At 37.9% G+C, this 26,408-nt stretch overlaps 1 protein-coding gene across 2 annotated transcripts in view; it reads right to left on the minus strand.

Moving 5' to 3' along the window:
• LOC131078914 (lon protease homolog 2, peroxisomal) overlaps positions 1-26,408 on the minus strand; it is a 54,177-nt gene that overhangs the window by 22,502 nt on the left and 5,267 nt on the right. For both annotated transcript variants that reach the window (XM_058016750.2, XM_058016751.2), the window contains exon 6: positions 13,847-13,938. In XM_058016750.2, coding sequence (XP_057872733.2) covers positions 13,847-13,938 — 92 coding nt within the window. The remainder of the gene's footprint in view (positions 1-13,846; positions 13,939-26,408) is intronic.

Genomic DNA, 26,408 nt, shown 5'->3' on the forward strand with positions numbered 1-26,408 from the left:
ACAAGCTTTGAGATCTAGTTGCAAAGAAGGTGCTGTATAGTAGAAGTGTGATTTTCCGTGAGTTGAAACCTTCCACTATTGATTTGCAACCAGACAAAGAAGAAAAACATAAAAAAGGAGGTAGTTCAAGTACCACTTACTCTAATGAAAAATGAACTACACACACCTGTTGGACCTAATGATGAGGAAAGCTCAAGCAGCTCTAAAAGTTCTGAAGAAGAGCAAGAACCTCAACCTCAACAATTGAGTAAGTCTACTTTAGGCAACAACCTAATAGATTTGGTTATTCACGAGAAAGGTTTGGCTATTCTTTGTTGGATATTTGCTTTGATAAATAACATTGATGAGCCTAGGACTGTTAGAGAGGCTATGGGTATGCATGATGCAGATTCTTGGATGGAAACCATAAATGAAAAGATGGCTACATTGAAGAAGAATGCTACATGGAATCTGGTACCATTGCCTAAAGGACAGAAACTTGTTGGATGTAAATGGGTGTTCAAGAAGAAACTGGGTCCAAATGGCAGTGTAAAGAAGCATAAAGCACGGTTGGCCACGAAGGGGTATTCTCAAGTGGAGGGAATTGATTATGTTGAAATATTCTCTCATGTAGCTAAGATGACATTCATTTGATTCCTACTATCACTTGCAGCAGCTTATGACTTGGAAGTCAAACAAATGGATGCGAACATAGCATTCCTTCGCGGTGATTTGGAGGAGGAAATTTACACGTCAAAACTAGAGCATTTCATTTGAAAAAAGGTAAAGAGAACCTTGTTTGTAAGTTGAAGAAATCTCTTGTAAGGTTTGAAACAATCTCCTAGAATGTGGTATCAAAAGTTTGACACCTATGTGTTGTATTAGGATTTCTGAAATCTAAATTTGACCATTGTGCATATTATAAATCTGGAAATGGTCACATTCTCATCAAAGTCCTATATGTGGATGATATGTTGTTTATTGGGAATGGTAAAAAGAATGATTTCAGATTTAAAGTCTCGATTAGCAACATAGTTTGAAATGAAAGATCTAGGTGCAGGAAGATATATTCTCGAGATTGAGATCATTAGAAATAGAGCAAGCCGAAAGCTTTGGATGAGACAGAGTAAGTATGTTAACTCTGTGTTGGAGAGATTCAGCATGACAGCTTGCAGACAGTCAATTGTTCCATTGTTATAAGGAACGAAACTTTTTGTGGAGGATTGTCCAAAATCTTCTACTGAGATGGAGGACATGTCTAGAGTACCTTATGCGAGTGTTATTGGCAACTTGATGTATGTTGTAGTCTATACTAGGCCAGAAATTGTCCTTAGGACATGTCTAGAGTACCTTACGCGAGTGTTGTTGGCAGTTTGATGTATGTTATGATCTATACTAGGCCAAACATTACCCCAGCAATGGGAGTCCTTAGTCGGTTTATGGCAAATCCTGAAAGGGTGCACTGGGATCAGATTAAGGGAGTGTTCAAGTAATTGAGGGGTACTTTTGAGCTGAGTATTCCTTTTGTCTTCATGGTTATCCTACTAGACCTCGACATTTCCTTTGCATTCATGGATATGTGGATTCAGATTAGACAAGTGACATTGGCAGTAGAAGATCCACTAGTGGATATGTTCTCATGACGTTTAGTGGCGCTATCAATTTGATGAGTAGGCGGTAGGTTGTAGTCGCTTTCTCTACTACAAAAGAAGAGTACATGGCAGATACTCATGCTTGTAAGGAAGCCATTTGGCTTGAGTGATTGTGTTCTAATATTGGTTTTAATGCAGGACAGATTACTAACTATTGCGACAGCCAAAGTGCTATTTTTTTAGCAAAGAATCCTACTTTCCATGCTAGAAAAAAGCACGTTGATGTACATTTTCACTTTGTTTGTGATATGGTGGAAGATGGAAAGGGAAGATGGAAAAAGTTGATACTTTGGCAAATGTTGCAAATGCACTGACGAAACCAATGAGCACAGAGAAGTTCAAATGGTGTACCGGTTCTATGGGCCTCTAGACCTTGAGCAAATGACAAAGTTTTGACGCTTGAGAGGTCTTCAACAAGTGGGACAATGTTGGGATTAAAGTGTCTGGACCTTGAGTCTAAACATGTTTATTTAATTATTTATTGCACCCACTTTGGAAGTCCTAAAAATTTAGGGGACTGGTGTCATAGGTTGCTACGTTGGGACTATGACAGATTCTTTCATTTACTATGACGATAACTAGTACAGCAGAAGAGTCATGAGGAGTTACTTTTTGATAGCTAGTTTTTATGGTGAAGTTCACTTCTGACAAGTGGTGTGAGGTAGGTACCGTATATGGCAAGATGACTCTTATAAGCTAAGTTATAGGTCTAGGTTCGAGCTCGAGTTCGGGTTTCGCAAGCCCAATTCGTGGGTTCGGGTAAAAACGATTTTGCCCTTTGGGTTTGTGGGTTGAGTTCATCTATACATGTATATATGTGTGTGTGTGTATAAATATGTACATATACATATATGTATATGTTATATATACATATACATATATGTATATGTTATATATACATATATATACACATGCACATATATATGCAAGAATTTAAAGAAATATACAAAATTATAAAATTAGATACATTTGATAGTATGCTACTTCATCATTGATCAATGCATGAGGAAAACCCAATGATAGAAGGGGTGCTTTTAGGGACATTTTTGGGTTTTTGGATGCAGAACAAGGTCAAAAAGTCTATTTTTGTTATGTTTTGGTGCTCAGCGCCTTTGGATATGCTCAAGTTTGTACCTAGGTCCGTACCTGGCGAACCCGGTTCAGGTGCATGGACCAAAACTGGCAAACCCAATAACATAGGTTATAAGTGAGTCATGAGTTAGTGCTTTAGAAAGTTGCTATGTGCAACATGTCATGGAAATGGCAACTTGTTTTAATACCACTTATCTTTTGAGTGTATGAGTTGGTTTAAGAAACCATGGGCACTTTCCACTTGTATTGAGCTCTATAAATATGTGGCTTCTTAGTGTATTTTGTACGATGAGACGGTTGAATATCTTCTAAGAAGTCATGGTGTGCCGAGATTTTCTCCATAGTTCTCTATTGTTGTAATTACTCTTGAAGAGCATTGGCTTTGTGCATTGTAAAATAACTATTGGTTGTTGCTAAGAATACAATTGAGCTCTAGCTTTTGAAGCGTGGGTTTTTTCCTGAAAGGGTTTTCCCATGTAAATCTAGTGTTATGGTGTTATTTGTTTAAATCTGAATTTGTATGTGTTTATCTAATCTGTAACAGTTAATGGATTTGTAAGAAAATTTTGCATTCACTCTCATGTGAGATTTAGCATTTGGAAGCATTATTCCGCGCTTTACTTAGTTTCACACATTGTGGGCTTGAAAATCTTGGAAATTAGCTGCATAACTCATTCTAATGAGTCTAATCCTTGGCCAAGAAGCATTATTGTTTGAAATCATTGGTTTTTGTTCATTATGTATGATGTCTATTGCTTTACGTGTTTGCATGTGAATTCATGTTGCTAGTGATTCATGATGCACATAGTTCTCCCTTGCCTTGACTTGCCCTCTTTATATGTCACCTTGTCAAGGGTAAGACAACTCCAAAGAAGGACACACGTGCAAGAGCTAAGTCGCCAATTTCTTCCACTAAGGGTCTTAGTCTCCTACCCAACAAATCTAGGTATTAAGAGTAGTTAGTATGTGTCCTTGTTGCCCACAACTGTACCGATATGGAACTCGAGGCGGCAAGGACACACCCTAGCTGCTCTCAGGAACTCCTAGGCACTCCCAAACACTCCCACAAACTATAGGCTTAAATTTTAAAAAAATAAAAACTTTAAAAGCGCCTAAAACCCTAAAACATCCATTGTGTTTGTTCTTTGACAAAAACAAACCTATTTTCACACAAACTTATTCTTTTTTTGACATTTTTGCATTTTGGAAGACTACTCGTATTTTTCAAGGGAAATATTGAAAAGTGCTAGATGGCTGAATTTAGCTTTGCACAAAGGACATATATTGATCTAAGTGAGTAGTTTAACAAATTCTTTAAATTTTTTTTATAATTTTCTTCTTTTTTCTAAATTCATTTTTTCTCCAAAAAAGCCAAGCTTTAGGATTTTTAAAAGTGTTTTTTGGTGTTTGTTTTGAACTTTTATTAGTTTATATATATAAATATATATATTGTAGGGTTGCATTTTTGTTTTTTGTTATTTAAATTTTTGTAATTTATTATAACAATGATCTCTTTGGAATGGCTACTAGTTCAATTTCAGTAAGCCTCAAGGCAAATAAACAATTTAAATACGATCAAGCATCTCCTCTATGGAAATATGTTAAAATGCTTGAACAACTTTAAGGAGGTGGGGCTTTGTTTGGAATTGTAATCAATAGGGTCAATTTAAGAGCTCATATAGTAAAATGCAAGCTCACTTATGTGCTATGAGCGGTCATGGAATTAAATTATGTGAAGGGCAAAACAAGAAGGGGTTTCCAAAAGAACAAATTATGGCATTCATTAGAGAACAAGAAAAAATTGATGGTATGAATAAGAGAGAACAATGAAAATCTCACCCTTTAACTAAGAAAACATCAATGAAGCCACCTAAAGATTCTCCTTCAATAATGGCCTCCAAACATCCTTTCTTAGAGAAGTCTATCCAAGAAAATCCCTCTCATTCCCAAAGAAGAGGCCCATTGGTTAAAACTTAAAACATTTCAAAATGGGGCAAGAGACATTGCGTATGAAAAAATTGCATGTTGTATTTACGGCAATGGTCTTCCTTTCAACTTGGTGAGATCACCATAATGGCAAAGGTTGTGGCAATCAATAATGCACCCTCTAGTTATACAAGTCTAAGGTATGAATAAGTGTGCAACACCTCAAAAAGCAATAAAAATGTGGAGACATCACTCAAAGCAATTAAGGATTCATGGATTGAAACAAGAGTGTCCCCTATTTCGGATGGATGGAAAGATTGCAAAATTCAAGTAGCAATATTTTTGAAGGCTGTGCAATGAATTGTGAGGGGCAAATCGAAGATGCAAATTTCATTTCCAAAATCCTCATTCAGTCTATAGAGATGGTGGATCATACTAACGTTATCTAAGTCATTACAAGCAATGCAAAAGACATCAAGTGCTTTGGTTGTGGAAAGGTACGAGCACATTTAAGACACCATGGACCATAAATTCATTTAACTTGGTGTTGCAAGCAATAGGTACTCAAATAGAGTGGGTTAAAAATGTATACACTAAGGGTGAGGAGATTCAAATGCTTGAGACAAACTATCATATTCACAAGGACTTTCTCATGTTTGGAGTTGTTGAAGGTATATTTAATTTATGCCATATTTACTCACTTTTTAATGTATTATTAATTTGTTAAATTATTTTTTACACAACATTATGTTGCTAAGGCTCAATTCGCTTCACAATCATTTTGGGACAACTTGTAAGGCGGGAAGAGGCGTTAGCCACCATGTAATTAACCACCAATGGAGTACTTGAAAGCAATCAAATTCAAAGGGAGCCCAAAAGATCAAGTCATTGATACTAGATGATGATTGATGAGCTCATGTGGACCATGTCTTGAATTTCAATGAGCGTGTTAATATAAAGTGGCCATGTTTGGGCGAAATCTATGATGACATTGACTCACTGACAAAAATATATGTCATAATGGCACAAGCAAATGACCCTAAAGAAACATTTTTCCGGAGTGTGGAAAAAATCATTCATCATTTCTAAAACAAGATGGATACACCTTGCTAGCAACAACAATGTAGGAAAACTGAGAGGGGGGGTGAATCAGTTTTCAACAAACTTAAACAAATTAACCTCAACTTAAGATCTAATCAAGAATAGAAATAATAAAGATAAACATCACATCAACAACACACAACACAGATTTTTGACGTGGAAAACCCGATCAAGGGAAAAACCACGGTGGGAACCTACCCACAATATGATAATACTCTGCAAGTAGTATGTGAAATATTACAATGGGGAATGCACATGCATTTAGGCACATTGCCTAGAGCTCACTACTCAAAAACAACAAAGAGCTACAACCCTGGGAAGGCACACTGCCTTACAAAGATCGGACAACAATCCGGATTACATGAACTAAAAGAATAGCATCTCCAAATGCCTGATCACAGTTCCGGTTAAGCACACTATCTGCTCTGCAACACTTCTTTGCTCTTCTTCACACTTTCAAAAGATCAATTCACTTGTTCGCACATACAACACTCTCAAAGAATGCAAACACACATCTTACATGATTATTACTCTTATTTATACGAATCATCAACCTTAATTTCAAGGTCGGCTCAACTCATAAGACCTAATTACAAAATTACATCACACGATACATAAATCAATATGCGGACCAATACAATGTCGACAAGGACATGGCATGGACCTAAATCAAAACCTCGAACACACAACACCACCAAATATCTCGCCAAGATCATTCGCACACGCAAGAATCATCGAGTCGGCTAGAAGGTTGTATAACATGAAGAATACCACCGGACCAATTAAATCTTTAATAATGCGCACAACGATTAATACGGACCACCAATACGCATAGAACACAATCAAAAAACATCAACAAGCAACAACTCAGATTACTAGAATCGTCGTCATCTCCCTCTCGGAGCTCAAGAACACCAACATAACTTACTGACAAATTGAAAGATATGCTTGTGAAGTTTCAAATCATGAGCCACTCGAACTGAGGACACACATGAACGTCCCAAACACTCTCCAAAATCCACTCAGCATAATGAATCAATTTTGGAGCAATATGAACCAAAAATCACAACTCTGCAATACAGAACCAACAGAAAAACCAATCATCACAGCAGACCACATAACTTGATCAAATCACCTTCCGCAGCACTGAAACTCATGCCGAATCAACTAAAGATACTAATCTCTGAATCCTTAAATCCGCATCAACATATCTGCAATATCCCGACCAAACCAACTCTCTGCAACACTGAAGTACAAGAATACAGGAATATGTTGACATCAATGACAACACATTCCAACAACTCTAATATCCAACACACCCTTGCATCTCCTTGCATATGCATTATCCCCCAAATATTATAGCACAAAGATACTTTCTTTGCCATAGAGAATTGCACCATATAGAGATAATGAAGTTGCTACTTGGTACAAGTTGGCATTCCAAAGGATCTTCTCAAATCTTTAGGTGGTGGATAATGTTAGAAAAGACTTTGGTAAGTTCATCTCAAGATCAGATCATAATATTTGTGCTCTTTGAGACTAATACAAGGAAGATACTCGAACATGGTGGCATTTTCAAGTTCATCTCAAGATCGTATCATAGTATTTGTGCTCTTTGAGACCAATACAAAGAAGATGCTCGTACAGGGTGGTACCTCCAAGAGCAAAATTATTTGTTCCTCTAGCCTCTTGCAATCAAAATTCTATTTTATTTTTTAACATTTTTAGTACTTACCATTCTTTTACATTTTTTATTTTTGAGTTGTATTGACTTTCTCTCCAATTTTAACAAGTTGCAAGTTCTTAGGCTAAACGGAATTGGAGTGCATACTCCTTTATCCACTCAGTGAAGCATAACCAATTGGCTGCAAAAAAGCAAAAGACTTAGTCTTGTTGATGTGTTTTTCATGCACATGCGAACACAGAATAAAATACCTAAAGGTACCTTATCCTCTCTTGAGCAAAGTTTCCCGACTGCTAAAGATCTCGCCGAAGGATCAGTCGAGGCAACTCCAAGGTTCTTGTATGTAGGTTCTCTACTCGTGGATAAGCTCTTTGTGGTATGATGTGATTTTGCTGGAATCACAAGGGGACTTACACTTGATGACTAAACGTCTGATTTGCTGGAATCACAAGTCCTATTTACTAACTGGAAGACAAACAAATGGCAAAAGATGCAGGGTTCAGAAAGTCTACTCTACTACCTAGAATGCGAGAAGATGGATGAATGACTAGGTGGAGTCCTACTGGGCTGGGTATCACCATCAGGCTTGAACAATTCGACACCAACTCAATGCGATCTTCTAAGGGGTGCTTCCAATATGTTCAAATCGTACACCATCAGACACTGATCACCATTCAAGAAAATGCATGAAACAACAGACGTGTAACGACTTAAGATTAAGCTCATTTTATTCCAGTTGACCACGCAAGACGCACTTACCATCAGCAAGAGGCTAGTGGTTTGGATTAGACAGATTCCACACAGGTGCATTCAACAATTTTCTTCATTCAATCTAATCATCTACCATCTAGAATTGAAGATTCAACAAGAAACCATGCATATTGCAAGAAACGACACACTTCACCATAACTTCAATGAAAATGGAGCTTATTTACAATCAATGGCAACAATTTCTTGCCTTGTCCTCCTATTCTACTCTAACTACTATTCTATTTGCTATTAATCATTAGCTATTCTAACCTCTATGAACTAACTATTCACCTTCTAACTATTAATGACTAACTATTAGCCTTTACAAATGAGGAGCCAGGGCTTATATAGCGCCCTCAATACAATTTGATGGCTCAAATCAATTTGAGATCAATGGTCGAGATTTTACAATGAAAACCCTAATTAGGGTTTGTTACAACAAACTCAATTCTGGCCAATGAAATAATTGCATTATTTGGACACATGTCTTCTATGGAATATTCGACCAATGGAGAATCGGGGTAGGTACATCGAAGTTTGTGCCATCTCCCATGAGTTAGGTACATTGAATCTGGACATGCTGAAGTGGACCAACCCGACTGGAGGAGTGATGACTGGGATGCCACCTTGTCTTTCCTTCAAATGTTGGACTGGAAGAGGTCGTCCTTGATGAGGCTGGGCTGGAGAAGGTCGTCCTTGTTGATGCTGGGCTGGAGAAGGTCGTCCTTGTCCTGGCCTGGTCTTCTTTCATCTGCCAAAACAAACCAAAAGATGATTAAGGACACATGATAAATTCATTTCAACATAGCATTTTCAACTTAAATCATCAACAAAAAGATATTAACATGAAGTTAGTTCAAGACTCTTTCCAGGGACAGGCCCTATAAGAATTTCGCCCTGGACCCTCTGGACGGGTCAAGAGCGAATTTTGCATTCCTGGCTCATTTAGACCTCCTTTCAACGTTACCTCACAATTAGCTCCTCGCCTGGCCCCAACAAGGTGAAAAATAGCAATTTCAAAGGATTTTGCCCTGGACCCTCTGGAAGGGTCAGGAGCGAAAATCACTTTTTGGCTCAATTCCTTCAAGTTTGATAATCATTGTTAAGTCAAAGTCATTCCTGAGGACCTCTCCCCTCAAAACTCGCCCTAGTCAACACTTGGCTTGGCACAAATTTGGGAAAAAGGTGATTTACAGAAAATTTGCTATGGACCCTTTGGAAGGGTCAGGAGCGAATTTCTTAATTTAGGCTTATTCCTCCATCATTTCAAGTTGCACTCACCTCAAAAGGCTAGAAAACACTTCTCCTCTCACGTCCAACCCAAGTTTAACTTGATTTTGCAAGGCAAAATAGGTGATTGAAGGATTTTCGCCTTGGACCCTTTGGAAGGGTTAGGAGCGAATTTCCTCCTCTAGCCTAAAATCATCATTCCTGGAGACAACAATCAACTCAAGGTCAATCTTAAGGGCATCTTTCACCTTGGTCTAGGCATAGCTTAGCATAAATTTGAAAGGAATAGGTAGATTTTAGGTTTTTCGCTGTGGACCCTTTGGAAGGGTCAGGAGCGAAAATCTTGTTTTAGGGCTATTTGGCCATCCTTTCAACTTCAAATTAGCTCCAAGACTTAGAACATCTTGCCTCACTCCTCTCCAGGGTATAAAAACCAAAATCTTGACTTGATTTGCAAGGAAAAAAGGGTGATCTTAAGAATTTCGCTCTGGACCCTTTGGAAGGGTCAGGAGCGAAAATCTCATTTGGCTTCAAAATTTGCATTCTTGGTGACCAAAATCCACTCCAAAGCAATCCAAATGACCTCTCTCATGCTTGTCCAAGCTTGGCTTTGTTCAAAATTTGGAAGAAAAGATGATTTTAAGGATTTTCGCTCTGGACCCTTTGGAAGGGTCAGGAGCGAAAATCTCTTTTAGGCTCAATTCCTTCATCTTTTATGGTCTCTAGCAACTTAAAGTCACTCTTAAGGGAAACTTCCTCTTGATTTTGCCTTATCCCACACTTGACCTAGCAAAAACTTGATAGCAAAAAGAAGTTTTCAGAAAATTCGCTCTGGACCCTTTGGAAGGGTCAGGAGCGAAATTTTCATTCTTGACCAAAAATCATTATTTTTTCAACTTGAAACTTCTTTGCAAGGTAGGATTTCATCTTTCATTGCCCTAGGAACAAGGTTTCATGTCCAAGAAAGGTCAAAAAAGTAGGCTAATAAGGAATTTCGCTCTGGACCCTTTGGAAGGGTCAAGAGCGAAATTCACTTTCCTGGCTAGAATCCTTCATTTTCATAACTTCCAAACATTCTCAAAGGCTAAATCATGCTCATTCTTCTTCTCATCATGTCTTGGTCATCAAGATTTGGCTAAATAAGGAAAGAAATGCCTCTTAGAGAGATTTTCGCTTTGGACCCTTTGGAAGGGTCAGGAGCGAAAATCTTAACTTGGGCTAGATTCTTCATTTCTCCCTTTCAAAACGACCTCAAGAGGCAAAGACAAGTTATTTATCTTCCATCCACGTCATAACAAATCAAAACCTGATCTTCTTCATTGCAAAAATAAGAGCTTTTAGGAATTTCGCTCTAGACCCTTTGGAAGGGTCAAGAGCGAAATTCCAATTTTGGTCCAAAATCCTTCATTTCTCAACACTTTCAAACACTTCAAAGACAACAAGAATGTCCATCCTTCCTTCCAAGATACCCTGCAAATCAAAAATTAGTCAAACTTAGGAGGAAATGAGCTTTAAGAAGATTTTCGCTCTGGACTCTTTGGAAGGGTCAGGAGCGAAAATCTCATTCTAGGCTAGATTACTCACTTTTCAAACTTCGAACCACTTCAAGAAGCAAACTTAGATCATTTTCCACCTGAGGAAGAAGGTTTCAAGGTCAAACAAGGTAGCAAATGAAGTTTATGATGAATTTCGCTTTGGACCCTTTGGAAGGGTCAGGAGTGAAATTCCTAATCTTGGCCAAGATCCTAACTTCATTTTCACATTTCTTCATTCAAACAAGCGTTTTTACCTTCATTCAAGCCTAGGAATGCATTAGTTCTAGGTTTTGGTCAAAGTCGAATGTCTTATGGAGAATTTCGCTCTGGACCCTTTAGAAGGGTCAGGAGCGAAATTCGCTTTGGACCCTTTGGAAGGGTCAGGAGCGAAATTTGACATTTTGGACTCTCCGTCAGGATCATTTTATAGAATATAACATTTAAGTATAAGAAAAGTTATATTCCATATATACTTTCAGGATGTTTGAGAGTGGTTTCGGACCTCCAGGAGTTATATTGCAAAATCTAGTTTTTGGAGGATTCTTCAGTTTTCCAGACTTAGTCAAATTTCAGGGTCAGGACATTCCAGACTTAGCCAAATTTCAGGATTAGGGCATTCCAGACTTAGCCAAATTTCAGGGCATTTGAAGATCAGGATGACATTCCAGACTTCATCACTCACCAACTCGACCTAACTCAAACCCTCGAGAATGATACCCACTCACAAAGCAAGACACAATTAGCAACGAGAGCAAAACCAAACCCTAAGGAAGACTCTCAAAGAAACCCTAATTCTAGGGCACCTGCTGACTCCCCTGGCTCAAGCAAAGCCTACCATCCTATTGATCCCCTGGCGACACTCAAAATGCAAAGGCTAATAGACAAACCCTAAACACCTAGAAAGCAAACCCCAAAAAGCAAAAAAAGTAGGGGTCCCCATTTGTAATGGGGCGATGTGTGAATACGTCACAACAAGTCTATATCCATTCCAACTTGCATCTCCTATCACATAAGGAAAGCAACTATAGGGAAAGGGCAACAAAGAATTGGGATATAACCCCTTAGTGTACCAACTTGGATGTATCTATCGTAGAGCTTGCCAAAGTCAATGTAGATGATGACAAGGCTCTTACACATGAAGTACCTAGAGGGAGTGGCACTCCATTTGCTCGTGGTTCAAATGCTGTTGAACCAAAGCGATGACTTCAATCTAGATGCTTTTGATTAAGATCAAAGAACAAGATACAGTTTTTTAATGGAATTATTTTCAAATTTTGTAATTGTAATGATTTTCATTTGAATCTTGACTCTAGAGTCCTAGACATAAATGATATATGACATAATATTAAAATTTTGAGCTATTAATTGACAATTAATATTATCTTTAGCACTATTATTGATCAATGATGAAGTATCATACTATTGAAAAATCAAAATTCATTATTATCATATGATATATCAGATGTATTTTCAATTCTATATTTTTTTTAATTTTTTGCATATACTACCATACCCAAGAAAAAAAAAATTCTTGCCAGCATACCAGAACCCTGTACATGGACCCGACCTTGTACCAAACTAGAAACATAGTTCAAGAGTTCGGAAAGCCACATTGGGTGGGTGGTAAAGCATTCAGTTGATGCCCTTTCTGGCAGCTTCAGATCAACTTCATTGGATCTTGAGAATCCTCAAGTGTAAGGGTACAGCAGAACACATTCATGATAACTAACTACACTTGGCAAAGATTGTAATCATTGTAACTCCACTTATTCATAGTAATCATGTAGCTTCAAAATGACTTCTGTATCTTGAATATAAAGTATTCAATGTACTGGATATTCTTCATTTATGAAGGTTTACATATGATAAAATGTTGTAGAGAGGTATTTAATGGAATGGGAATACTTTTTTATTTTAGTTGAAATAATTGGTCAGCAGATATAAATATGATGTACACCTACATCATATTTAAGAAAATCAAGACTCCCGCAATGATTATAATTATGGTCAATAATCTTACCTTCTGTAATCCTTGAGATTGGATAACGAAATCAAGAATGTTAGTTTTAATACTAATTATGATATATAATTAACTGATTTATCTGTTTCGAAGATCGAACTTTTGTCATTAGTAGGAAACTAAGGGATCAGTTAGGTGAGATGAGCCCCACCTTTATTTGGAGAATTCTGTAACTATTGGAAGAAAAAAACTGGCATGTTTCCATAATTTTCCAGTTCTCAACAGAGTTGATCTTATATGCGGTGCTTTGTAAATAGAATAATCCTTTTGCTGCTCTCATTAAAACACCCCCACTCCCAACCCCCCCCAACATTTTTGCAATGCCAGCATGGCAGCTCATAGAATGGAGAAAACAACTGTACTCAAGAAGACAAAAAAGGAAATCTTGCAAAGGCAAAAAAAGTTCTTGGAAAGGTTCTCAGAGAACATTGCTCTAATGAAAAATTCAGGATGGTTTTATACTGACTGACAGATGTACAATTCATCACTATTTGATTGGAAATGCACCAAACCACTCTTGATCAGTCCTCCAATGTATTGCAAGCAATAGTTTTAATAATTAATGCACATCTAAAGAACTTTCCTGTGTAATTTTGATGAAAAATTGTTGGTTTGTTACTGTAGTTTTCAAGATTTTCTAGGCTCCTATATCTTCCATATACCCTGTTATAATACATCAAAAAAATAGACAGAGCATGATAATGCAAGCAAGACACATACCACTGCAATAAGAATAAGGATAGGCATAAGACCACATTTTTTTGTGTTTACTCTTTTATATTATAAAGCATAAAATAATTAAAAACTGATAAGTTTAAGAACAGGAATGCTGCATTATAAAGAGAGATATATCTAAAGATCCTGGTGTTCCAATGACCTGTTCAAGGATAGAGATCAATTCGCTCGCAATGGCCTTAAATTGGCGAGAAAGTACAAGCAATTCAGAGTCTTGTTCTGCCTGGTCCATTTCTACCAAAGAAAACAACATAACAACGTTACTCCTAACCTCTTAGCAAAAATTAATGACAACTACTCTCAAAAAAAAAATATCCATTTCAAAGCTTGAATTCAAATTTATAAAAAACAAATTCTGGATCTGTATGAACATAGATTAATTAAGATATGCATCGAGATCTATGATTTCAATGATAAGACACAATATGAAATGTCATTTCAATCATCCAATGTCAACTTAGTACACTTGTCCTGACCAATAAAAGAATATTCAATTTTATATTTATTAGAATATTTAATTATATTTTGAGTCACCTATATTTAGTTCCTTGTTTAATGGTCATTTAGCTTTTTATTTAATTAGCCTTTAAGCTTAATTTAGCGTTTAGCATTTTAGTAGTTCACTTTAATGATCTATTCTTTTTATAGAACATCGTCTTGTAACCTCTATACATACATTTGTATATCGTTCAATTAATTCATTCGACTATTTTGAACAATCATTTTTAAACGGTATCAGAGCGGGAGCCGGTCTAGGTTTGACTCCCTCACGGGAGTGCTCAAGATTTTGGGAGGGTTTAGTACTTCGCTTTTGCGTGTGAACTTTTGGGATTTTTTTTGCAGGGCAGCAGACGGAGATTTTTTCGGGCTTGGTGAAAGAGTATATTTTTCTGGAAAATTTTATAATTCTAAAAATTCTTTTGAGATTTTTAGTGAAAATTTTTCCAAAATCGCAGATCTTTTTCATGAAATCACAAACTAGGGTTTTTGAAAAATTCATGCCATAGTTTCTAAAATCGCGAGCTAGGGTTTCACAGGTGTTTTCCGTGAGAACCACACCCGATTTTTGTTCTTCCCGTGTTCTCTGTATCTCGCGATTTTTTTCCGCGTATGGTGCTTTTTTGGGTCGGATTTCTGAAGGAGTTCGTGGCAGTACTTTTGCAAATCGAGTCTGAAGTCACATTTCCGTGGTTTTTTTGCGATCTTCTTCATTCTGCAAGTCGCATTTTTCCGACGCCTTTTTTCTAGCACAGTGGGTTCTTTTCGTTTTCTGCACGCAACCTGCTTCCGTGGGTTCCAGCGGCGATTTTCACTGCTTTTTGGCGTGATTTTCACGCTTTTCCGGCAGCAATTTTTTATTTTCCTGAACCCGCGTGTGTGGTCTTGTTTTCTCTGGAACCTGTTATAGCTGCGATGGGCAGTTTTTTCGTGATGCCTCTTCTATGTTCTACGACAATCTGATCGCGGGTAAGGTTGTCACAATTTGTTTTTTTTGGTATTTTTTTTTCTAACAAAAAAATATATATTTTTTGGGTTTTAAAAATTGTCCCTGAAAAAAAAAAAAAAAATTTGGGGGGGTTTTTAATATTTTTTTGCCTTAAAAAAATTATTTTGGGTTTTATTGATTTTTTCCAAAAAAAATCATGGACGGGTTTTTAATAATTTTTGTCCTTTAAAAAAAATTATTCCGCAGGTTTTAATAATTTTTTTTCCTTAAAAATTATTTCTGGGGTTTATAATTTTTTCCTTAAAAATTGTTTGTGGGTTTTCAGCTTTTTCACCATAAAAAATCATGGGAGGGTTTTGCTTGATTTTTTCCTCAAAAATAAGGATTTTACCACGTGATATTGTCTAGCATTTTCCCGCGTGATGTTTGGTGTCTTACCACGTGATGTTTTGAGTCTTGCCATGCGAAGTTTCAGGGTTTTTTACCATTTTTTCCACAAAAATGATGATTTGTATCTTCAGTTTTGGAGGGTTTGCCGATTTTTCCTCAAAATCGTGGTTTCAAGTTTCAATTTGGTTACCCAACATCAGGTTGCACATCCAGGGAGGGTCTCCACCACAGCAGAGTGTTCTTTCCATTTGTGATCAAAAGACCTACAGTGTCTTCTGTAGGGTAGTTAGTCACCAAAATGACCATTAAGGGAGGGTATTAGAATATTTAATTATATTTTTAGTCACCTATTTTTAGTTCCTTGTTTAATGGTCATTAGCTTTTTATTTAATTAGCTTTTAAGCTTAATTTAGCGTTTAGCTTTTTAGTAGTTCACTTTAACGATCTGTTATTTTTATAGAACATCATCTTGTAACCTCTATATATACGTTTGTATATAGTTCAATTAATTCATTCGATTATTTTGAGCAATCGATTATTCAATATTTGCATGTAGTAAACACATGACAATAGATCCAACTTAACATGGTCAAGGGAATTTAAAAATAGATCTGGTTGAACAAACAAGGGAAATTTAGGCAGAAAGATATTTGTATATGTTTCTACAACACACAATTACATTTTCAGTCTGGCCTGTCAAGTGAGAGCAGTGCAATTTTGACATGGCAATAAGGGTTAGGTCACTTGCCATAACTTTGAGCTTTTGCCAAATAAGAACATATTAAATGCCAAAAACACAAAATGATGAATATTTAAAAAACTAGTACACAAAAACTAGAGATAGAGAAGGCAAAGCATGAAAATGTTGTGTATATAAAATGTTTTCAAGCTTGAAAATTATCATTTCACAAAGATAAGATGTAAATATGGTGAGAGAGAGAGATTATCTATGACATCGTTTTCAATGTCTATGCAGCTGGCCAATTAAAACATTTCTTCTGAAGTTACAGCACATCATAAATAATATAGTAAATGTTTACTGCAGAATGATTTCGACATCCTGAACTCTGAACTTTATCCCCATGCATCTTCCACAGGCTGATTGGATAAGCCTGGACTAAGGTTAGTAACTTAGTATATGCTGCCTCACCTCAATTTGGTAAAGGTATTAATATTATAGTTTCCTAAGTTATTAATACTCAATAATGTAATATATTGTAATTTTACTTTCTTATTAAAAACTTTCTATTTTGTATTTCTTTGTAATTCTTTATAATGATCTTCATGATCATTCGTAAATACAACAATAATTTTTTACCAATTATGTCCCCATAATATGGTATCAGAGCAGAAAGAAAAAATTTGTTTTTTCTAAAAAAATTTCATCAGTGAAAAAACAAATTCAGCCTAAAATTTTTCCAGAATTCGAAATTCATTTTTTTTTTCTAAAGGGTTTTCTTCCAGGCGGTTTTTTCTAATGTTCTTCGTGTTTTCTGTGGCGGATTTCTTTTTAACCAGACCTTCATCCTGCGACGCCATTAATCCTCTGCGCGTGACGCGATTTTTTCCACCTGCAAATTTGTTTTTCTACCATTTTTGGATGGAAATCTGCATTTTCGATTAGGGTTTTTACCCTTTAGAACAAGTCGAAATTTTTTTCTGATTGCAGATTCTTGGTGGGTTTTTCGAGAGCTCAACTGGGTTATTTTTAGAATTTTGCGGGTGCATCGTTTTTTGTGCCTTGAATTTCGTGCCAACGGATTTCAATTCTGATTTCAGCTTCTTTTTGGGTTTTTCGCAAGGATTTCTGGGTTGTCTTCGGATTTTTCTAGGTCAGCCGTAAAAAAATTTCGAAATTTGTGTCAGTCGTACTTCATCTATTTTTTGAAGTCTGTACCTGTATTTGCCTCTGTTTTTTGCATTGGGATTTGTGCTTTGTATTCCGTGCTATCGCCTCTTCTTTGATTTTTTGTTTTCCGTGCATTGGGAAACGTGCAAGATGGCGTCATTGACCAACTTGATGTTGGAAGACAGTCAGCAATTCAACGGCAACAATTATAACAATTGGAAGCAAGGCATGCTGACAATCTTCAAATATCGCCGCCTAGATGATCTTGTCTTGGGAAAAGAATCTCATCCTTCTACAATCGGAGTCGATCAAGACAAATTTGATGACCGCAATAGGGAAGTTGTCATGCTTCTCAAGCTCTCTGTCACAGATGACCAGCTACCTCAGATTCCTTCTGGTCAATCAGCCTCAGAAATTTGGAAGCATCTGAAGGAGTTGCATGAGACATTCGACAAAAGTCGAGCGTTCTTTCTAAAGAACCGATTGTTCTCCATCATGATGGATGAACGCATGTCCTTATAGGAGCATCTCACAAAGATAAAGGACATTCGAGATCAGCTCGAAGCTATTGGTCGGAAAATGGAGGAAGAGAATATGGTAGTCATAACCCTCAAAAGTCTACCAAAATTCTACAAGCACTTCATAGAGACTCTCAACATTACGTCTACGAATATTGATCTGAAATTCCCAGAGTTATGCACCAAAGTTTTGCAGCAGGATCGTTGGAAACAACAGTTTGGTAGCGGTGCCACTTCATCCTCCTCTGAGCAAGCATTTGCAGCCAAATCCTTTCACAAGGATAAAGGCAAATTTCAGTCATCTCAGTTCTCTCAGTCGAAGGGCTTTAGTCAGTCACAGGAAGGCTCGAAAAAGAAAAAGGTTCAACGCAATTATTGTCACAAATATGGCCATCTGATTAAGGATTGTCGCAATTGGATAGCTTCCGAACAGCGAAAGCAGGGAGGGTCTCAGCCTAAGGCCAATTTCGTTGAGAACACAGAGCAGAAAGAATCTGCCTTTTATGCCTTCATGGCTAAAAGACCTGCAGACCATGTGAAATCTTCTGCGTGGTACATTGATTCTAGTGCTTCTCGGCATTTCACTCAAAGGCGTGATTGGTTTACAAAATTCACTCCCTATACTGATTCAGTTATTTTTGGAGGAGTTGAGTAGTATACAGTTGTCGGCAAGGGCAACGTTCAGATACAGTCTGGTGGGAGGAATCTCATGTATTCCTCAATGTGTACTACGTTCTTGGCATGGAACTGAATCTTCTCTCTGTGAGTCAGATTATGTGGCGTTCTCCTCAGCTTGATGTCATCTTCAGTGCACATAAGTGTTCTATTATTGATCGTGCGACACGCACTACAGTTGTTGTTGGTACACGCACTACAGTTGTTGTTGGTATTGAGGATCATAGTCTTTATAGACTTGTGGATACAGGTGATAATCTTGAGCATGCCTTCGCAGCAAAATCCTCCTCTATTTCCCGTCTATGGCATTAGAGATATGGTCACCTGAACATTCACTATCTTGCTCAACTTGTTCGGGAAGACTTAGTACATGGCCTACCTGAAATTCAAACTCAGAATCAGCGAGCTTGTGAAGCTTGTCAGGCTAGGAAGCAACACACGACACCGTTCAAGGATGGTGACTCATGGCGGGCATCTAAGGTACTGCAGTTGGTCCACGCTGATGTATGTGGTCCAATGAATACTACTTTTGTTATTGGGTGCAGGTATTTCTTACTTTTTGTTGATGATTACAATCATAAGATGTGGGTGTACTTTCTTAGACAGAAATCAGATGTGTTTCCTGTATTTCAGAAATTTAAGGCCTTGGTAGAAAAAGAGTCTAATTGTTCTATTATTACTCTTAGGTCTAATAATGGGGGGGAGTTTTGTTCTACTGCTTTCTCCACTTTCTGTGATACACATGGCATAAAACGTCAGTTAACCACACCATACACCCCTCAGCAGAACGGCGTTGTAGAACGTCGTAACCGCACCATTACAGAAATGGCTAGGTCTATGCTAGAACACAGAAATGTTCCTAATAAGTATTGGGCATAAGCAATGTTTACTGTAGTCTATCTCCTTAATAGGTCTCCCACTCATGTTGTTAAAGGGAAGACTCCTAAAGAAGCCTGGACTGGTCGCAAACCCAAGATCAGTCATTTGAAAGTTTTTGGCTCTCTTGCATATGTTTGGATTCTAGATGTGAAGCACTCTAAGTTGAATTCCAAGAGTCAGAAGCTTATGTTTACAGGATACAGTGACAACCATAAGGCCTACCGGCTGATTGATGTAGACACTGATCATCTCATCTCCAGTCGCGATGTTGTCTTTGATGAAGATCAAGGACCATTTCAGCTTTCCTCCTCTAAGCAGAATTCTGAGGATCCACCTTTGAAGGCTTATGATTTAGGTGTTCGTCTTCCATTTGGTTCACTTGATGGGAGGGATGATGCAGATTCTGTATTTGATGATGCACTACCTGAATTTCCTCTGGATGATGCTAATCTCCCACCTGTTCCAGATCCTCTTCCACCTCCAGTTCCAGTTATTCCTCCTCCATCTGATGTTGGCACATCTACTCTCCGACCTAAGTGGTGGGCTAAGACCATCAATGATCTTCGTCCTGATGAGCTCATTGAGGGTAGTGTTGTGACGTTTTCACACATCGCCCCATTCCAAATGGGGACCCCCTACTTTTTAGGCCCTCTCGGTCTTTTGGCTTGCGTTTTTGGGGTCTTTTCGCAGTAGTCTCGTTAGTCTCTCTACTTTGCAAGTGTTTGGGGGTCATATTGATTAAATCTACTTTTCGTTTGAGCAAATTTAATGAAGTCTAGGGCTTGTTTTGTCTTTTCTAAGGGTACTGCCTTTTGTCCTAGATTTTAGGGGTTTCTGTTAGGGTTTTGAAGAAACTAAACATACGAATGGAATTAGGACCCTGCAAGGAGCCTCCCAATACAATTTGAGCCAAAACAGAGCAACTTTCTATTTTTAGAAAGTCCGTATTTTTAGGATTTTTCTGAGTCCCGGAATGTCGTCATTTTGCCAAAAATCAAACTTACTATTTTTAGTAAGTTCTATTTTTAGGAAGTTTCTATTTTTAGTAAGTGCTTTTCTGACCTATTTTGCCCAAACCTTGACATTTTGAAACACTTACTATTTGGGAAAATCTATTTTTGGTAGGATCTTCACAAGAAAACATTGAAAGCTGAATATCTTTGAAGACGCTGAAGACTGAACGTTCCTGAAGACCATTTCTAAATCTGGAAGAGTCAAAAGGTAGACAAGTTGGATCAAAAAATGGTTAAGTTTGGAACTCCTATTCCGAAAGAGGAAAGCATGCAAAATCATCCAAGTCCAGAAATTCACATCAATCCACCAATGTCATCCTGATCCGAAAATGGCCTGAAATTTGACTAAGTCTGAAAACTTGAAAGATCTTCCAAAATCTAGAAATTGCATTTACTTAAATGTTATATTTCATATATATATCCTGACGAAGAGCCTGGAACTTGTGAAAAACATCAAAATCCTCCATGCATGAAGAATTCCGCCCAAGGAAATGATTGGGCGCTAGATGAGGCAGGTCAGGAAATGTTTGGAAATTCATGAATCCTCTAGTGGTGAAATTTCGCCCAACTGTGGACTTGGGCGCTAAAAAGAAGGTCTCAAGGATTCACAAAAAGTTGTGAATTCCTCTACTTAGTAAAAATTCCGCCCAACTCCAAGGGAGGGCGCCAAAGTGGAGTGCTCAAGGAGAATGGAGAAAGTTTAGAATTCCACGCCTAAAAGAGATTAACGCCCAAGGCATGAATAAGGCGCTGAAATGAGGTCCTCAAGGAATTCATAAAAAATGAAGAAATCCATTGCATAGTGATTATAGCAAAGGTATCCATGGAGAACAGGAAAGAATAAATATCCTCCACCAAGTCAAAATTCCGCCCAAGATGAAGGACAGGCGCCAAAATGAAGGAGGCATGGAGGATTCACTGAATCCTCCACCAAGTCAAAATTCCCCCCAAGACGAAGGACGGGCGCCAAAATGAAGGAGGCATGGAGGATTCACAAATTTAATTGAATCCTCCACCAAGTCAAAATTCCGCCCAAGATGAAGGACAGGCACCAAAACCAAGGAAGCATGGAGGATTCACAAAATTCACTGAATCCTCCACCAAGTCAAAATTCTGCCCAAGATGAAGGACAGGTGCCAAAACCAAGGAGGCATGGAGGATTCACAAATTCACTGAATCCTCCACCAAGTCAAAATTTTGTCCAAGATGAAGGACAGGCGCCAAAATGAAGGAGGCATGGAGGATTCACAAATTTCATTGAATCCTCCACCAAGTCAAAATTCCGCCCAAGATGAAGGATAGGCACCAAAACCAAGGAGGCATGGAGGATTCACAAAATTCACTAAATCCTCCACCAAGTCAAAATTGCGCCCAAGAAGAAGAAATTCCAATAAAGTGAAAAAATTGGCTAAGTGTCGAAAATTCCTTCCTTCGGGACAAAATTCCAGGAAAGGGTAAGGAACAAATTCCTTTCCAAAGGAGAATTCCTCCACAACAAGAAATCACACCCAAGGATGAATTGAAGATAAAATTTCTAAGGCAAGGAAGGAATCAGGGATGAACTAAACAAGAAATTTCCCCCCAGGGAAAAATTTGAAAAATCCATTTTCAGGGCTCAAATGACCTCCAAATTTAGAAATTTTTGAAGATATGGATACGTGAAAGAATTCTCTTCATCCTGGACTTGAAACCCTAATTTGTGCAAAGTTCCTAAAAAATAGGAGGTGGTGAAAATTGATGGAAAACCTTCTTCAAGCAAGGAAAGATGAGGAGACTTCAAGAAAATTCTTCCTGAATCGAATTTTCCCTCCCCAACAATTCCAGATATGCACGAGCAGATATATGATGGCGAGGTCCACTTGCAAGGCGAGGTCCACTTGCATGGCAAGGATCTATTGAACACGTGGTAGTAGAGTGGCATATTTATTACCGGAATATTTGACCAAATGGCGACCCGATCATGGCATGTTGAATTTATGGTAGATTCCTTCTGCATGCATCTATCACGTTCAAGAGATGATGGTGCATTTATGGCATAATGGGGTGATTTTTGCATGGATGAATATTCAACACATGTTGGGCGAATTTGAAGGAGGTGGTGCATTTAATGCGCAATGGATGCTATTTTGGGTACTTTTGAATTAATTGTATATGGGCATGATGGGTTATTAATTGGAAATTCCCACCTTGCTGCATCTTGAGTGGAGAATCTTTTAGGGAAAACCCTAATTAGGGTTTTGCATGTAATCATGGCTTGAGGCCTATATAAAGGGGTGACCCCCCTCATTTGTAAAGGAGGGAGCCTTGTATGAAATTGTTGCGATAAGTTTTGAGATAATAACGGTGAAACATTGTTCTTTGATGGTGTCCACTTAAGTTATTTTTTCAAAGCTTGCATGGTTTCACCTTCCTCACTTAGAGTAGAAGTAGCAAAGTGCTTTGATTTCAATGGAGAATGTAATGGTGTCTGATGAATTTCCATGGTTCATACGTTTTGCATCTTGTTGATTGTAAGTTGCAGTGTAAAGTTAGTCTGAGCCCACTAAATTTGTGTTGAGTTCAATTGTGGATAGTCGTTTGGATTGCGTTGTTTTTGGGTATTCAAATGTACTTTCTCAATTTGAAAATCCTCTAGCATCCCCAGAAGATTGCACCGGTTCTTGCGGAGTTGTAGTTGATCTTGGCAAAGCAGAGCTTGGTTTATTTGGAATTTGTCCACCAAAGCACTATTCATTGTTATCACTGCCCTTAGGAGTAGATTTAGATCCTTCTAAACCCTTTCCCTTTTACTTTCAGTTCATTTTAGTCCGTTCGAAGCAGCAGCATCACAGAATTGCCATATCTGATGATGGAGTTCCAGCCACAACAAAGAAGTGAAAGAATGATGCAAACGTAAGGCCCCTTGGATTACCAGCAAACACATCAGCCAACTGAGTCACGTCCGTAGCATAAAGGAACCTTGGAGTCGATTGTTTGAACTTTCTGCAATCTTAGCATGCAATCGTGCTTTGATCAAGAGAGAGTGAAGTGACCATTAGGCAACTTTATTCTGTGTTAGACGTAGTCATAAAAAACACGTCAACAGGTAGATCTTCCAGAAATAAGGGCAAGCAGCAAAATACAGTTAACTTTGCTCTCATGGCCAACATTCATAGCATTTATGAGCCTCAGACTTATACCGAAGCAAAAGGGATTCCAGAGTGGGAACAGGCAATGGATGCAGAATACCAAAGCCTTCTAAAGAACAACACCAGGGTTCTGTCTGATCTTCCTCCAGGGAAGAAACCCATTAGCTGCAAATGGGTCTATAAGGTCAAGTATCATGCAGATGGTACCTTGGATAAATACAAGGCCAGATTAGTTGCTCGAGGATTCACACAACAGGAGGGCATTTATTATGAGGATTGCTCCTACTGCCAAGATGAGTACCATTCGTCTTCTTCTCGCTATTGCAGCTCAGTTTCGATGGAAAGTCCATCAGATGGATGTTAAGAGTGTCTTCCTCAATGGTCAGTTGCAGGAAGAAGTCTACATGACACAGCCTCCTGGTTTCAAGGTCGTCGGCAAAGAACATCAAGTATGTAGACTCGTTAAAGCACTCTGTGGGCTTAAATAGGCTCCTCGAGCGTGGTACATTAAGATCGATCGGTACTTGGTTGCTCATGGTTTTCAGCGTTGCCCTTCTAACAATAATTTGTATATCAAACACTCTGGTGATGATATTCTCTTTCTTGTTGTCTATGTGAATGACTTGATCATTACTGGCAGTTCAGCACATTTGATTGCAGAAATCAAATAGGATCTGTGCAAGGATTTTAATGACATATTTGAGGCTTCTCCATTATTGTTTAGGTGTTGAGGTTTGGCAAACTAATGGTAGCATTTTTATTTCTCAGTCTAAGTATGCCAAGAACTTGCTTGATAGGTTTCAAATACAGGATTGCAAACCTGCTTCCACACCTATGGAGACTGGCTTGAAGTTGTCTGCCAAGTCTGATTCTCCTCCTGTAGATGAAACACAATTCAGGCAACTAGTGGGCAGTCTCATTTATCTTACTGCTACTAGACCTCATCTCAGTTTTGCAGTGAGCTACATTTCACGCTTCATGACAGCCCCCAAGGCTGATCATTGGGTAGCAGGGAAGCGTGTGTTGCGTTATGTGAAAGGCACCTCTAATTATGGACTTCTTTACACTAGGAGTAATGATCCTAGACTCAGTGGGTTCACAGATTCAAATTGGGCAGGTTCGGTTGATGACAGGAAGTCAACCTCTGGATATGTGTTCAGTTTGGGATCCGGTGCAGTCACTTGGACTAGTAAGAAGCAGCAAGCAGTGGCTCTCTCCTCGACAGAAGCAGAATATCGAAGAGCAATTAAGGCAGCTTGTGAGGCAATTTGGCTTCGCTGGATGCTTGCAGATATGCAAATATCTCAAGCAGGTCCGACTCCCTTGTTCTCTGACAATCAGGGAGTTCTCAAACTTGTCAAGAATCCAGTCTTCCATGAAAGAACCAAACATGTAGAGCTTCATTGTCATTACATTCGACAATTGGTTGAAGACGGATCCATTCAGTTGCTGTATGTTCCTATAGCGGAGCAGCAAGCCAATATTCCCACCAAGCCCCTCAGTACAGATAAGTTTGTAAAATTCAAGGGGTCTATTGGTGTAGTTGATAGATTGAGCATTAAGGGAGGGTATTAATATTATAGTTTCCTAAGTTATTAATACTCAATAATGTAATATATTGTAATTTTAGTTTCTTATTAGAAACTTTCTATTTTGTATTTCTTTGTAATTCTTTATAATGATCTTCATGATCATTCGTAAATACAACAATAATTTTTTACCAATTATGCCCCCATAATAAAAGGGGCAACCTAGTTATGCAAATAAGAATATTTACCAAATATTCATTTTAGCTCATTAGCAGGAAACATCTTCAAAACCATTTTCTCACTGATTTAACTTCATCTGTGTGTGATCAGATGTATCCAAGGGACAATCAATATCTCAATGTCTGTATGGCTGAAAGAAGGGTATCACTAAAGATCTTCTCTAAGGTCTCTGTCTCAGGGTGAAAACCTCTCAAAGAAACAGACAAGGGGTCGCTCGAGCCTCTAAACAGACAATTGTACCACCTACAGTTATCATAGTAAATAAAAAACTGTGTCACCATGCAGAAATGGTTGTCAGTCTAAAAAACTGTGTCACCATGCAGAAATGGTTGTCAGTTGAGACTGACAACCAGTGGGAAAGCATATTCAACTGGCTAAGGGCAGGTCAACAATTTGTATGACCAATGCCATGGTGGAAGAGAAAAACTGGTTGTTTTCCAAAGGAGTTTTCAGCTCCAAACTTCAAAGACTCCAGAATAGCTAAAAGGACCAGTAACACAATTGTCTACACATCTAGGGAATGCTATATAAATTAATTACAAAGATGGGAAAACGGGTAAACAAGTACACAGTTTTGTTTAATTTGATAGTCTGAACTTTGTGTATGGCGACATTGATAGAGGCCAATGACTTGTTGGATCATCTAGAGTCAGAGTGCAGAGAAAAACCCATTTGAGTCTATCTTGGCATATATTTTTTTTTTTTAAATTTGCAAGGTAGTAATTTATATAAATCTATTTCCATTTCAACATTTTGTCTACAAATCAATAATTAATCAAAATTTGGTAGTTACAGATAAAGTTTAATTTGCATTGACATTTTTTAAATGTATTATTTTTGTACAGTTGTCCCTTTTCCACACACTTCCGCCCCCAAAAATGTAGCATTGTGTAACACTAGCAGCTAGTGTTAAAGGAGACTTTTAGTTAAGCTAGTAGAATCAAGCCTATGGAGGAAAGTTTATAGCTTTGACCAAAGGAATGCATTATGGTTAAAATAAGAAATCTGTCATAATTTAGAACTTAAATTGCCAGTG

The sequence above is a fragment of the Cryptomeria japonica genome, chromosome 2 (genome assembly GCF_030272615.1).
Source record: "Cryptomeria japonica chromosome 2, Sugi_1.0, whole genome shotgun sequence".
Classification (NCBI taxonomy): Eukaryota; Viridiplantae; Streptophyta; class Pinopsida; order Cupressales; family Cupressaceae; genus Cryptomeria; species Cryptomeria japonica.